At 40.2% G+C, this 14,004-nt stretch overlaps 1 protein-coding gene across 1 annotated transcript in view; it reads right to left on the reverse strand.

Annotated features, from left to right (window-relative positions):
- LOC122791483 (protein phosphatase 1 regulatory subunit 12A-like) overlaps positions 1-14,004 on the reverse strand; it is a 1,771,856-nt gene that overhangs the window by 596,642 nt on the left and 1,161,210 nt on the right. The window contains exon 15 of the mRNA XM_044059226.1: positions 3,165-3,255. Within this exon, the coding sequence (XP_043915161.1) occupies positions 3,165-3,255 (91 nt within the window). The remainder of the gene's footprint in view (positions 1-3,164; positions 3,256-14,004) is intronic.

A 14,004-nucleotide genomic window follows, 5' to 3' on the forward strand; every position in this document is an offset into this window, starting at 1 on the left:
TGATGGCAAGACGGTTTGAAGATACTACATTATACAATGACCCCCCCCATTAATATTCAAAAACGTGCATGCTGATTGGTCAACGTGCACATTGTAAATCAGAGTTTTATTAATGGAAAAAGGTCCGGTCGGACTTTTTTTTTACTATAATTCTTTTTTTTAAAGCAACGGAGAACGCAAAATCTCCATTGCTTCACACTGTCTTGCTATGTTAAACTCCTTTAACATAACGACACAGTTTGTAAAAAGCAACAGAGATCTTGCTTTCTCTGTTGCTTTTTCCAAAACTGTCTCTCTATGTTAAATAGGTTTAACATAGCGAGACAGCTTTAAAAAAAGCAACGGAGATTCTCCGTTGATTTTTTTAAAGGTGTCTCGCTATGTTAAACCCATTTAACATAGCAAAACAGTTTGTAGAAATCATATGCATGCGCAGTACATCAAAACTGCCGCAGAATACCAGACAGCTGCGGAAAGGCAGCAAGGAGGCATTATACAATGCCATTATTTAAGAAAAGTAATTTTTTTCTTAAATAATGTCATTGTATAATAGCAATAACCCACTTCTGGGTGTGCGTAATGCTGGATTTACCCACGGTTGGCTATGTTTGGCCACTCGGGCTTCGTCCTCATGTCCAAACCACACCAACAGTGGGTAAATCCAGCATTACCCACACCCAGGCGTGGGTTATTGCTATATTCATACATCTGCTTATATACCCCCTAAACCTGCATGCTAAGTTCATAAGCAATGCATACAGTGCGTTAAGAGGGTTATTTGGCTTTGCTTCCCTGACCAGATGTCAGGTTACCCTTATTAGGATAACCCACAAGTACTGGAATGCTGCAACTGTAATCAAAGGAAGGACATATATCCAGTGTTAACATAAAGTAGAAACAAAACAGTTTTTTTTAAATACTTTTCCAATGTGGTTAAACTGATGAGGTGGAAACTTAGTTTGTCTATCACTCAGAATATTCCCTGACCAGCATGCAATGCCAATAATACACTTTTAGATTTGGGTGCCTATGGAAAAAACAGACATCTCATGTGGCTATAGGCAAAGAACTGAGTGTGTTCTTAACTAGTTAGCTACATTTCACCTGCATCTTTTTATAGATTTAGTCAATACCGGATACCCACTTTCTCCATCTTGGGGTTGTGGGGGAGACACAGCCCACCCTGGCACAGTATGGGTACAAAAAGAAAAAACTGTGTAGGGCAGGATGCCAGTATATCACAGAATATGCACACACTTTCTCTTTCATATGTGGGATGGGTACCTGCAAACAGTTTGGAGGATTGATAATTTATCTGTAGCATGTCTTTGGGATGTAGAAGGAAACTGGATCACCTGGTGGAAATACACACACACACACACACACACACACACACACACACACACACACACACACACACACACACACACACAATATCAGCACATGCAAACTCCAAACAGATCACAGCTTAGAAATAAAGTGGAGGACCTAGTACTTTAAAATGCAATGCTGACTTCTGTGTCATCGTGCCAGTCTCCCTTCATGCAGCAGATACCAATTAAAATTATGCCACTTAAAGTCAACCATTGGCTTAGCTATGACAAACACATGAACAGTTCCACTCCCAAGAAGCCAAACATTATACGTATGACACATTATAGCAATTTCATAGTTTGGAAACTTTACATTTTACCACACTAACCCAGTGACCTACCCATCCTTGGCATTTTACAGTGACCCACCAAATACAAAGCAATTTCTCATAACTGTTAACTTCTTTGGAGTTTCCTTTTGGGTATCCCTGTGAAAAATTCTATTAAAAATATTGATAAAAACTATGATGGCATATTGATAAAAACTATGATGGCACAAGTATAAAGTTACATCAACTAACAAGCTTGAATACCGATACCTATGTCAAGGCTAAAGCAGACAGTCTATCTTTGTGTTTCTAGAATAAGAACTAGGAAAAACAGCTTTGAAATTATCCAAGCAGAACACACTTTATTTTACTAAGACCTCCATAACACATTTTGCCAGTCTTAATATTTCACTACTGTTTATCATAAGCTCTATGAAAATGATGAAAATGAGTGGCTGAGCTATCAGAAGTAAACCATATACAAAGAAAATGTGTAATACAGCCAGCTATTTAAAGAAATCACAAATCTTTTATTTTATTTATCAGTGTCCACTGAACACAGAAGGTGTCGTAAGAGATCTGGGAACACAGGTTGACAGCAACCTCTCTTTTGACCACCACATTGCCACTGTGGTCAGAAAGTCCTTCTATGTGGCATATCTCATCACTAAGGGTTTTGCATCCAGGAAGAAAGAGGTCATTGCTTCCTGCTACTCTTCCCTCATTAGCCCAATCATCGAGTACAATGCCCCATTTGGCATGTACCTCACTAGACACCTACAACTGGAGAGGCCGCAAAAATACCTAAAAAAAAAAGGATCTTAGGCCTTAAACACTTGTCATATATGGACAGACTCAAAAAACTCCAACTATTCTCTCTCTCATATCGCCTACTTAGAGGCAATCTCTGCTTGACTTATAAAGCTATGTCTGACCCAGCTCTGTTAAAAATGCTGCATCTAAAGAAATCCCTTCGCACTGCATGCTTCAGAGACCTCAAACTCATTACCACAGTCAACAGAACAAGCTGGAGGGACAGGTTCATAACCCAGACACTGCCCATCCTATGGAACAGACTTCCCATACATGTCAAGTGGAGCGCCTCACTGGCCCTCTTCAAGAGAAATCTCGATGAGTGGATGGGAAATAGAAAATTCACCCCAGGAATCACTCCAGTGGCTCTGCTTGATAGAGATACTGGGAACTAAGGTCGGGTGGCACAATGCCAGGGTAAACCTATGGGCTAGGCTTGTAAAGGCTCCAGGGCCATTAGCTTAGTACACACCTTTAAACCTATTTTTTTTAACTGTGACCAAAGGCCTTGTATATATAGATATATATATATATATATATATATATATATATATATATATATATATATATATATATATGCCTGAGGAAAATCAATGTTCCCTTTTAAAAAATCTGTCAGGACTACTACAAATACTGAAAGCAGATATTCTGGAAAATTCATAATCATCAGGTCCTTTTAATCATGTTAAGATATATAATATTTATGTACCTGAGTAGATCGTCTGGATTGTCTTGCATGGCGTGACTTTGCTCGGCGCTGAGCTTCAGCTTCCTCGTCTCTCACAGGAGTAAGATATGACCTAGGGAAAAAGGTAGCACAAATTAATGTCACCAGTCTCCCAAATTTCAATTTTGCAACAGCATAATAACTGCACAAACGTGTACAAAAATACAAATAAAATGGAAGTCTTTGCAAAGTTTCATAGCCATATCAGCAAAAATAATTTAAAGAAGACAAACAGGCAACTTCCATTCCTTTGACAATGTTTTCAGGGAGGAGTTCAAGTAGGTTTCCCTTCACTCAGATGACACCAAGCCAGCACCAAATTGCAATATGAGATTAAGCCCTTGCATCTAGAACCATTTGCCACTTGCAAGGGAGGATGAGGTTTCCTAGGCATAGGCTATATCATCATTCTCAAAAGTTTGTGCTTCTACAGAGTACTGTTCTTCTAGGAGTGGGATATGATGAATGCATTCACAAAGCACATGCTCGTACAAGGTGCATGGGGCAGAGAAGATAAGACGTAGCCAACTACTACTTTGGAAAACTAAATTGGATGTCCACATATCCAAAAACTAACATTCCTGCATAACTTCTTAGGTTGTTAAGGAAAATGAAAGCACATGCTGACTTTACCATAGCAGCCATACAACTTGCCTGTATAAAACTGAAAAACAAGAACTAAGAGACAAGTACCAAGCAGTAAGAGGCATTCTCTGCTGACCAACATATATGAAATGGGAGAAAGACAATTATATTCAAGCAGCCACTTTGATAACTGTCTGCCAAATGTGAGTTTAATCCAGAAACCACATTTCAAACCCTTCCTTGAATTCTGACCACTCTTCTTTCATAACTTAGCAAGCCCTCACCTTAGGTATAAAGCATGAATACTCACAATCCAATGTGCCCTAGAGAAAAATGCTTTTTACTCTAATGAGGACAAGCACATTGAGAAACCACATGAACTAAAGGAAGCTCTGATGAAATGTTTAAAAATAAAATTTAAGTAAAACATTTTTGTGGAATAGTGTGTGTGCGTGTTGTACATTTAAGAAGCGTTCCAAGGACAGCACGTGCACATAAAGAGGAAGCACATGCTAGCTTCAGTGCCATTTTGAGAGTGCAGCCAGAGAGTGAGCATGTACGAATGTTAATAGCTAGTTTGTTTACAAGTTTATCTATGTTGAAGTTATTATGCCTCAATCCTGATATGTTTGTACATAATAAAACTGCCTGAACAGAACCCACAGAAGTTTGTCTGTTTTATGCTGACCAGATGAGTGACATGGTGTCAGAACCAGGATTCCAGAGGCTGTTTTTCAGAGCTACAAGGTAACAGTGAAGGTAAACTAAGAGAATAGAGTACAAATAAGGGCCAGAAACAAACTAAAGGTAATGAAAATTTGCACAAATGATTTATTAAAAAAGGAGCATTACAAGGTCACAGACTGCATTATTAAGCAAGCAAGAGGCACAAAAAGTTTATTAATTAAACAAAATGTTTAAAATGAATATATCTGATAAAATGATTATCAAAAAGCATATAAAGGGCTTGGAATTAACACGGAATTACAAAACGAGTATGTTTAAAGTAAAATTAGCATGTTTACAGCAAAACGAGGCTAAGAAAAGTATAATGGGCATGAAATAAGATTAAACGGGCAAAACAAATATAATAAAGGACAAAAAGGACACATTAAGCATAAATAAAGCAAGGTGACTGCATGTGTTTTTGGCAAGATACTGTGTTTTGGCATAACCTACTATTTTGCATTGACTGAAGCTATTCAGGGCATAACTAAAGTTATTTGAAGTATCTCAAAGTGTGTAAAAGTGCTTACAGTATGTGTTTATTACTGTACACTTATTCTGAAGAGTTTATTGGGTGCAAAGTGCAATTATTTCATAAAGTGCAGTCAAAATACAGCCATTTCAAAACGTTTCCTGTGCTAGGTGTGTCTATTCTCAGAGTGCCACCATTACACAGTGTTTCTTGCACTGTACAGAGTTATTTAGAAAAGTACAGCCATTTTGGGAAAGTTTCAGTGTGAGCTGTGTACCGTTTATTCTCAAAATGCAAATGCTTCAAAATGTTTTTTTACTCTGAGCTTCTTTTGCCCAGTTTATTCACATAGTGCAGATATTTTGAAATGTTTCTTACACTGATAAGAGGTGATTTCTTACAGTACAGTGATTTCAAGAGTATTCTTGTGCCCAGGAAACATATTTTGCAAGGTTCAGTTATTCAGAGGTTTGTTGTGCTATTGGGCATAGTTACAAATACTGGCATAAATTTCTGGCATATGTATATGCGTTTGCGCATACTTGCAAAAGCCTTTACTGGTATGTGTTAATATGGCAGAGGCATTTTGCAGACCAGGTCCACATGTATTTGATCAGAATACTGCAGAGAACTGGAAAATATTTGTGCATGAGTACGATATTTTTATATAAGCAGCTTATTCTTACAAAGATGCACTCATCAGGGCATTCATTTTGCTAAACCTAGCTGGTTCAGAGATGATTGAAAGAGAGCATTCATTTGTGTATGCGTCAGAGGTATATGAAAAAGAAGGGGAAATCTGTCATATTGTTGTGCAGGCTGAATCAAGGGAAGACACAGAATGTTTGAAACGCAAATTCAGGGGAAATGTGCAGCCGCCAGACAAATGTTACATTACAGAGGCATTTGTTTTATACAAGAAATCAAAAACCAGGAGAAAGTTTTGCAGCTTATATTACTGACCTGAGAAACAGAGCTAAAACGTGTAGGTTTGGTGACTTAAAATATGAGTTAATAAAAGACAGGCTTATATGTGGTATTAATAGTGCTGCAGTGAGAATTATTTTGCCAGTGATTTAATGCTGAGCAAAGCTACTGAGATTTGTTAAATCCATGAAGTTACAGAAAGGTACACAAGTATGCTTGCAAGTGATAAGAGCATGGTTTTAGCAGGCTCCAGAGCAAATGCCGACAGCATGCAACATGTAGCTGGTAGAAGTAGACCTACGCACATGGCAGTTGTAACCCTTGTGGGTGTGGCAGGTAAAATCCGTAGTTTTCAAGCAAGACCCAAGACTGGTTCAGTGAAAGGGGCATGCTCAGTGCAGTACAAGGGTGAGTCAGCAAAACCCAGATCAAGCTTTATTGTTAACTGTCGCAATTGTGGTGCCAATCATAAGTCTAAAACAGAAAAGTGCTTAGCATTTGGTCAGCAATGCAACACGTGTAAAAAAATGAAACCATTTTCAAAAGTTTTGCAAATCAAGCAAACCTCACAGAGTTATAAGAAAAGGTCACTCAAAAAAGCAAGTTGATCATACAGAGAGTTGCAACCCTACTTTTTATGTAGATGGTATCATCAGCAATTGGTGAAAAGGCTGATGCAGTAAATTTGCTGGCAAAGAGTGAAGTGTTTTGTACTGTCCAGATCAATGGTAAATCCATCAAGCTCAAAGTAGACACTGGTTCAAAGTGTAATGTTATGACGGCAGAACATTTGCTAAGGTGAGTGCTGGTCAGCAACTTAATGTGGTCAGTTGTGCGAAACTTGTTGCTTATGGAGCTGAAGAAATTCAAAATGAGAGCTCAGTAGTACTTTCATGTTATTTGGCTAGGAACTGTTACAACTTACTATTTTATGTAGTCGGAAGACCTGTGCAGTCATTATTGGGTCTCAGAGACAGTTTGAGAATGAATCTGCTTTTCTTTACCAAAGACGTTCATGATATAATCACATATCCTAGTTCCAAGTTTACTGAAGCTATTTTCTCCGAGTATGCTGTTTTCAATGACAAGTAAAGCAAACTTCCAGTTGTGTATTCTATGAAGTTAGACCCAGAGGTCAGTCCTGTAGTCAGACCATCAAGAAAAGTTCCAATAGCTATGCAGAATAAAGTCAAAGCTCAGTTGGATAAAATGGTGAGGCAAGGTGTAATTTGTCCAGTTACAGAACCAACTGAATGGGTGTCGTCCATGGTTGCAGCCCACAAAAAAGGCTCGGATGAAATCAGAATGTGCATTGATCTAAGAGATTTGAACAAAGCATTACAGAGACCCCATCATCCTGTATGTACAGTCGAGGAAGTCACAGCCCAAATACCGAATGCCATTGTTTTTTCTGTCTTGGATGCAAAAAGTTCACTTTGGCAAGTGATGCTTGATCGCAAATGTTCACTACTGACTACTTTCAGTACCCCATTTGGAAGATATAGATTCTTCAGGATGCCATTTGGAATAAATTCTGCAAATGAAGTCTTTCAGCATGCAATGGAGCAAATATTTTCAGGTTATCCTTGCGCCATAATAGTAGATAACTATTGGTTGGAGGCAATGCTGAAGCAGAGCAAGATAGAAACCTTAGGAAAGTTCTAGACAGAGCACATGAAGTGAACTTAAAGCTCAATCCTCTGAAGTGCAAATTCAGACTACCAGAAGTTACATATGTAGGTCATTTACTTACTAGCACTGGCTTGCGACCAGACCTGTCCAAGCAAGTAGCCAATCTAGAGATGCCAGCACCAGATAATGTTCAGCTCAACAATGTTTTCTTGGTATGGTCAACTATTTAGGCAAGTTTATACCAGACTTCAGTGAGTTGACAGTGCCTCTGAGAGAGCGGACGTGCAAACATGTTACATGGTCTTGGTTGGAACAGCACCAGAGAGCATTTGTAGACTTTAAACAGAAAATTGCCACCCCACCTACATTAAGATACTATGATGTCAATAAACAAATAACTCTTTCCTGTGATGCTTCAAAATCTGGTCTTGGTGCAGTTACTCTTCAAGAAGGCAGACCAGTAGCCTATGCACTAAAACTCTTACCTAATCTGAAATGCAATATGCTCAAATTGAGAAAGAACTTTTGGCAATAGTATTTGCATGTTCAAAGTTTCATTACTATATTTATGGTCGAGCTATTCAGACTGAAACTGATATCAATCTCTATAGTCACTATTTTAAAGTAGCCTATGCATTCAGCTCCTGCAAGATTACAAAGAATGATGCTCAGATTGCAAAAGTACAAATTCAAAATAGTCTACACAAAAGGCAAACTTCTTTATTTGGCTAATACCTTATCCAGATCACCCAAAAATACAATGGAACAGCTTAATGCAGAGAATTTTGACTTTGATATCATGGAAGTGTGTAATTTTTCTACCATGAAACTCGATGAGCTGAGAGACCGTACAAAGACTGATCCAATTTTGCAAAAGCTCAACTACTTCATTAATGTTGTATGGCCGTCAATGCAATCTAATGTACCGCCTGACTTGCAAACTTATTTTCCTTACAGAGATGAAATGTTGATGAAAGATGGCATTATTTTCAAAGGTCCTAAAATTGTTGTTCCTGCTTCCTTACAATGTGAATATATACATATTTTGCATTGTGGTCATCCAGGTTCCGAATCTACCAAAAGAAGGGTGAGAGGACTAGTATTTTGGCCTTCTCTAGCAAAAGATATTGATACTACCTTAGTCAACAGTAGCCACTGATTTATTAGAGTGGAACAGTCAGCATTACTTAGTGCTGGTAGACTCTTATTCCAACCAATTTGAGAGTGATTTACTACCTAAACTAACATCCACTGTTGTCATCACCAAGTTGAAACGTTATTTCTCAGTCCATGGTAGTCCACTCAGGCGTTCACGCTGAGAACGGGAATGGGGGGGGGCTACCACACTAATATTGTACCCTAAATGAAACTCCCTGATCTTGCAGTTACCAGTAGTAAGAATGGCCGAGACGGACAAACTTAACATTGATTCTATCATCATTCTCCTCTTAGAAGCTTCTTAACCTGCTCTCCTGCACTATTACTTTCAAAATTTGTGCCTGGTGACTAAGGAGCCCTATAAGCTATACCTGCCTCCTCATTCTAAAGCATAAGGACCTAGTCATCTTAACCCAGAACCCTGGTATGAAAGGAAACTGGAAAGTACGTGTGCTGAACCCAATAGTAAAGCTGATACTTTACCCGTAGTAGATTGTAAGTCCACTTTAATAAACTATCCAGCCAGGATACCTAGCAGCCATACCTCTCTCTATCCCTTACAAACAACCTTGTTCCCCTTGATTTAGCTACCCTAATTCAACTCTGTCTAGTGGAATTGTGTTTTAATTGCCCCTTCTTCCAGCGTCTGCTGCAGTATACGTTCTACCACTAGGTGGCACCCTCAACTAAGCTGGTTTTATGTAGCATTATCCCTTTCTTCTTACAGAATACTGTTACAACATCTGAGCTGTTGAGGAATAAACACCCACTAAACTTTCTGTAGTTCCTACAGCTGCCCTCCATACTTTCACTGCTACAGTCTTTCTTACCCTTTACTTACCTGAAAGCACCTCCAAAGCTTACTGTTTGTTCTTGCTTCTAGTTTTTTTTTCTGCACTTGTCTCTTCTCGCTCCGTTTGCCCTGCGGGCTCACTCCACTCCCCTACCCCCAATTCCCACCCCCAGTGGTCCTAGACTTATACTTCCTAAACCACACCCTCTCTCCAACCCTACCAATCCTACACTCTTACCATTATACATTAACAAGCCACACCCCTCTTTTACCTCAACTTTTACAAATAGCCTCTACTTACAGTAACCTTACCCTATCCTATCCATTATACGTAACAAGCATTAGTAACCACCTCTTCAAGACTTAACCTTACCCTACTTCACTCACTCTGTCTTATCTCTGTCTCTCTTCCATTACACCTGCATTAGTAATCTCAGCAACATGCCTACAGTAACCAAAGCTATCATAACCAAGCTGATACTTATAGCTATACTAACATGTATCCTCTCCTCAACCTGACTCCTCACCTCCTTTGAAAAACTGAATTATTACCAGTTTAATTACTTTCCAAAACAAACAGCCATATAAACTTCCTCCCTCACCCATAGTCAAATAAATATCACATCCACTCCCAGCTTCCTGGTAGCCAAGTCCTATAGACTGTCACACATTAAATACAATAAACTCACAGTAAAGAAAGTGAAATATCAAACTAGCTATATAAATAACCCTGATCTAAAACTAAATATTCTCTCCTTGTAAGATGGTGACATCCACCCTAACCCTGGACCAGAAAATGTCTCCTTAGTCAGAATTCACAGCACCAATCCCACATCCCTAATTGCCCACACCAAATTCCCCAACTCTTTCCTAATCGGGCATCTCAATATCCGCAGTATTAACAACAAAGTAACCCATCTCCATGCCCTTCTAGATATTCACTCCTTTGACATCGTCTGTTTAACAGAAACTTGGTTAAAACCTGGAACTAAAGATAATGAAATCATTCCCCAAGGATATAATATCTTGAGACAAGACTGCGTAAAACGTAAGGGTGGGGGAGTCGCAATTCTATTTAAAGATGGACTTCATATCTCCTCTTTACCTTACAACCCACCTCAGGATAGTAATGCAGAAGTCCTCATCACCAGATTACAACTCAACCCAAGCAAATCCTTATATATCATCTGTATCTACCTACCTCCTGGTAATAATAGCAATACAATAGAGGATATACCACGCTGGGTGTCTTCTACTTACCAACAAGAAACAATGATACTAGGTGACTTAAATACTGACTGGAAAGGTATCAATGCAGATAACCTCACCTCCCACATTAATCTTCATGGCTTTAGTCAAACAATCACCTCCACAACCAGGATCAACAAACCAAACAAAAAAACAGAGCATCTTAGACTGGATTCTTATTAACAAACATCAACAATCTTATAAGGCAGGAACTCTGCCTGACGATCAAGTGTAAGTGATCACACCTTGACTTACATCATAAGGCATAAGAATATTTCTACCCCCCCCCCCCCACATATAGGATTTCACGGACCAATAAACACTTTAACCCATTACTATTACAAAATGAACTTAGTACCTGCAACTGGAACCCTCCAAAAATTCTCCCACTTGAAGAGGCTGTTAAATATTTTAACTCTAAATTCTTAGCTATCCTCGATAAGCATGCACCCAAAAGGTCCATTAGAATGAAGTCCAAACCAGCCCCCAGGCTTTCAAAAGAAACCAGACAAAAAATATTGCTTAGGAACAAATCTTGGGCTAAGTGGAGAGCTACCAAAAAGTACAGTTTTGTACCTACCATAAATGTAGATGTCCGATAGGTATGCATCTGCAGTCATAACATATGGGTTGTCCTGCCTCAGGCAGCCCTTCGGTCGGCCGGATTCCAAAGTCTGGGTCTGGCCTCGGCTGATGTCGCACTTTCCCAGACGTCAGAGCGTCTGGGGTATAAAAGCATCAGCCGACGCCATTTTCCTCAGTTTTTATTGCCCCAGATGCCAGGTGCCCTCAAGGAAGGCTAAATTTGGATAAATGCAGAAAAGTTCCAAACATTTGCAAAATTATATACATGTATAAACAAACAAATACACTATAATAGATTCCCCCAGCTAGCTAAAAGAGGGGTGAGTACCCTAGTAATACCACAGAGGGGTAGGAGGGAGGGTAAACCTGACTGCAGATGCATACCTATCGGACATCTACATTTATGGTAGGTACAAAACTGTACTATGTCCTTCAAGGATGCATCTGCAGTCATAACATATGGGTAGAATACCATAGCCAATCTGGGGGAGGAGGTACTAAGAAAAGGATGGTGTAGTTAAGATCCCCTGCAGGACTGCAGTAGCAAAACCTGCTCTGGATCTGGAGTATAAAGGTAGATTGTAGTGCTTGGCAAATGTATGCACGGAGCTCCAAGTAGCAGCTTCTAAAATGTCCTTGGTAGCCACCCCTCGTAGGAAGGCTGTAGTGGTGGCCGTGGCCCTTGTGGAATGAGGACCGATGTTTCCAGGAACTGTCTTTCCATGAAAGGAGTAGCAAAATAGAATGCAATTTCCTATCCATTTTGAAATTGTCTGTTTGGAAATTGCTTTTCCTTGCACCCCAGTAGCATATGCTACAAATAGTTGGTCAGTTTTTCTGCTAATTTTTGTTCTGTCCAAGTAGTAGCGTAGTTGTCTGTGTATATCCAGGGTGTGCAAAAGTTTTTCCCCTCTATTCTGTGGGTTTGGGAAGAACGTAGGCAAGTGAATAGCTTGGTTCAAGGATACCCTAGATACCACCTTTGGCATAAAAGTAGGATTGGTTCTTAGTGAAACTCTGTCCTGATGGAAAATAAGAAATGGCTGCACTGCCATTAATGCTTGTAACTCAGATACTCTTCTTGCTGAAGTTATTGCCAGAAGGAATGCAGTTTTCCAAGACAGAAACTGTAGATCCGCTGATGCTGCTGGTTCAAAAGAAGGAAGTGTCAGTTTCTCCAGCACAAAGTTGAGATCCCAAGCAGGTAGAGGGGGTCTTCTGGGAGGTTTAATATTTTTGATCCCTCTCAGGAATTGTCTGAGGAGAGGGTGTGAGAAGATCGGTGGATCCACATTGTATTCTGCTGAAATTGATGAGGCATGAATCTTAATGGAAGAATAGGACAGGCCATTGTGGAACAATTCTGCTAAGTATTCCAGGATATGTGTCATGCTTGCCACTGTGACATCTGAGCCTTTTGATGTGCTCCAAATGAGAAATCTCTTCCATTTAGCTGAGTATGTCTTCCTTGTGGAAGGCCTGCGTGCCTCCAAGATAATGTCCTTCACCCTCTGTGATAAAATAGTTTGATTGGTATTTAAGGGATTTTCCAGGCAGTTAGCTGCAATGTTTTCAAGTTGGGATGCATGGTCTTGAAATTGTTCTGCGTCAGAAGAAGAGGCCATAGGGGGAGAGGCCATGGTTTTTCCTGAGACATGCTTCTCAATAATGGATACCAGTGTTGCCTTGGCCAGTCTGGAGCTATCAGTATCACTCTTGGCTGTTCCTCCCTGATCTTCAGTAGAACCTTGTACATCAGTGGGAGAGGCGGGAAGGCATATACTTTTAGGGCTTTCCAGCTGAAAGAGAGAGAGTTCACCCTCCAAGCTTGTGGGTGGTGTGTCCTTGAGCAGAATGTCCTTAGTTGATGGTTGAGTGGGGAGGCGAACAGATCTATCTCCGGCATTCCCCATGTCCTTGCTATGAGTTGGAAGATGTCTGGGTGCAGCATCCATTCGTGTGCATCCATGGTAGTTCTGCTTAAGCTGTCTGCCAGTGTATTCTCTTTCCGTGGCATGAACTGGGACTGTAGGTGGATATTGAGTTTCAGGCATAGTTCCCATAGATTCATATCCAGCCGGCATAGAGGGTAAGAGTGTGTGCCTCCCTGCTTGTTTATGTACCACATGACTGTGGTGTTGTCTGTCCTTATTAACAGGTGGCCTTGTTGGAGGAAGGGTTTGAACGCCTCGATTGCATGCATCACTGCCAGCATTTCCTTTTGGTTTATGTGCATGCTTAGCTGTCCTTGAGGCCATAGGCCTTGGATACATTTGCCCTCCATGTGTGCTCCCCATCCTCGGTCTGAAGCGTCCGTGGTGATGGTCTGCCTTGTTTTTGGTTTGTTGAAAGGCAACCCTCTGTTGGACTGGCAGGCCTGAGCCCACCAGAAATTCCTTTTTGAAGGCATGGAATGAGATTGGTATCAAAGGTTTCTAAACTGTGACTGTGTTGAGACCATACACTCCTTAGGTACCACTGTAACTTCCTCATATGCAGCCTGGCGTGTAGTATCAGAATTATGCAGGATGCCATGTAACCCAGGGCCTGCAGGATTTTCCTTGCAGTAAGCTGAGTTTGTCTTGTCAGAATCATGAAGTAATCTGGAAGTTGTTTCTGTTTTTCTTCTGTGAGAAAGGCCATTTGGGTGGTTGTGTCCAGATCTGCACCCAAAAAGGTTATCCTTTGGGATGGCA

This window comes from Protopterus annectens, chromosome 17.part0, assembly GCF_019279795.1.
Source record: "Protopterus annectens isolate FY-2018-M chromosome 17.part0, PAN1.0, whole genome shotgun sequence".
In the NCBI taxonomy this organism is placed as follows: Eukaryota; Metazoa; Chordata; order Ceratodontiformes; family Protopteridae; genus Protopterus; species Protopterus annectens.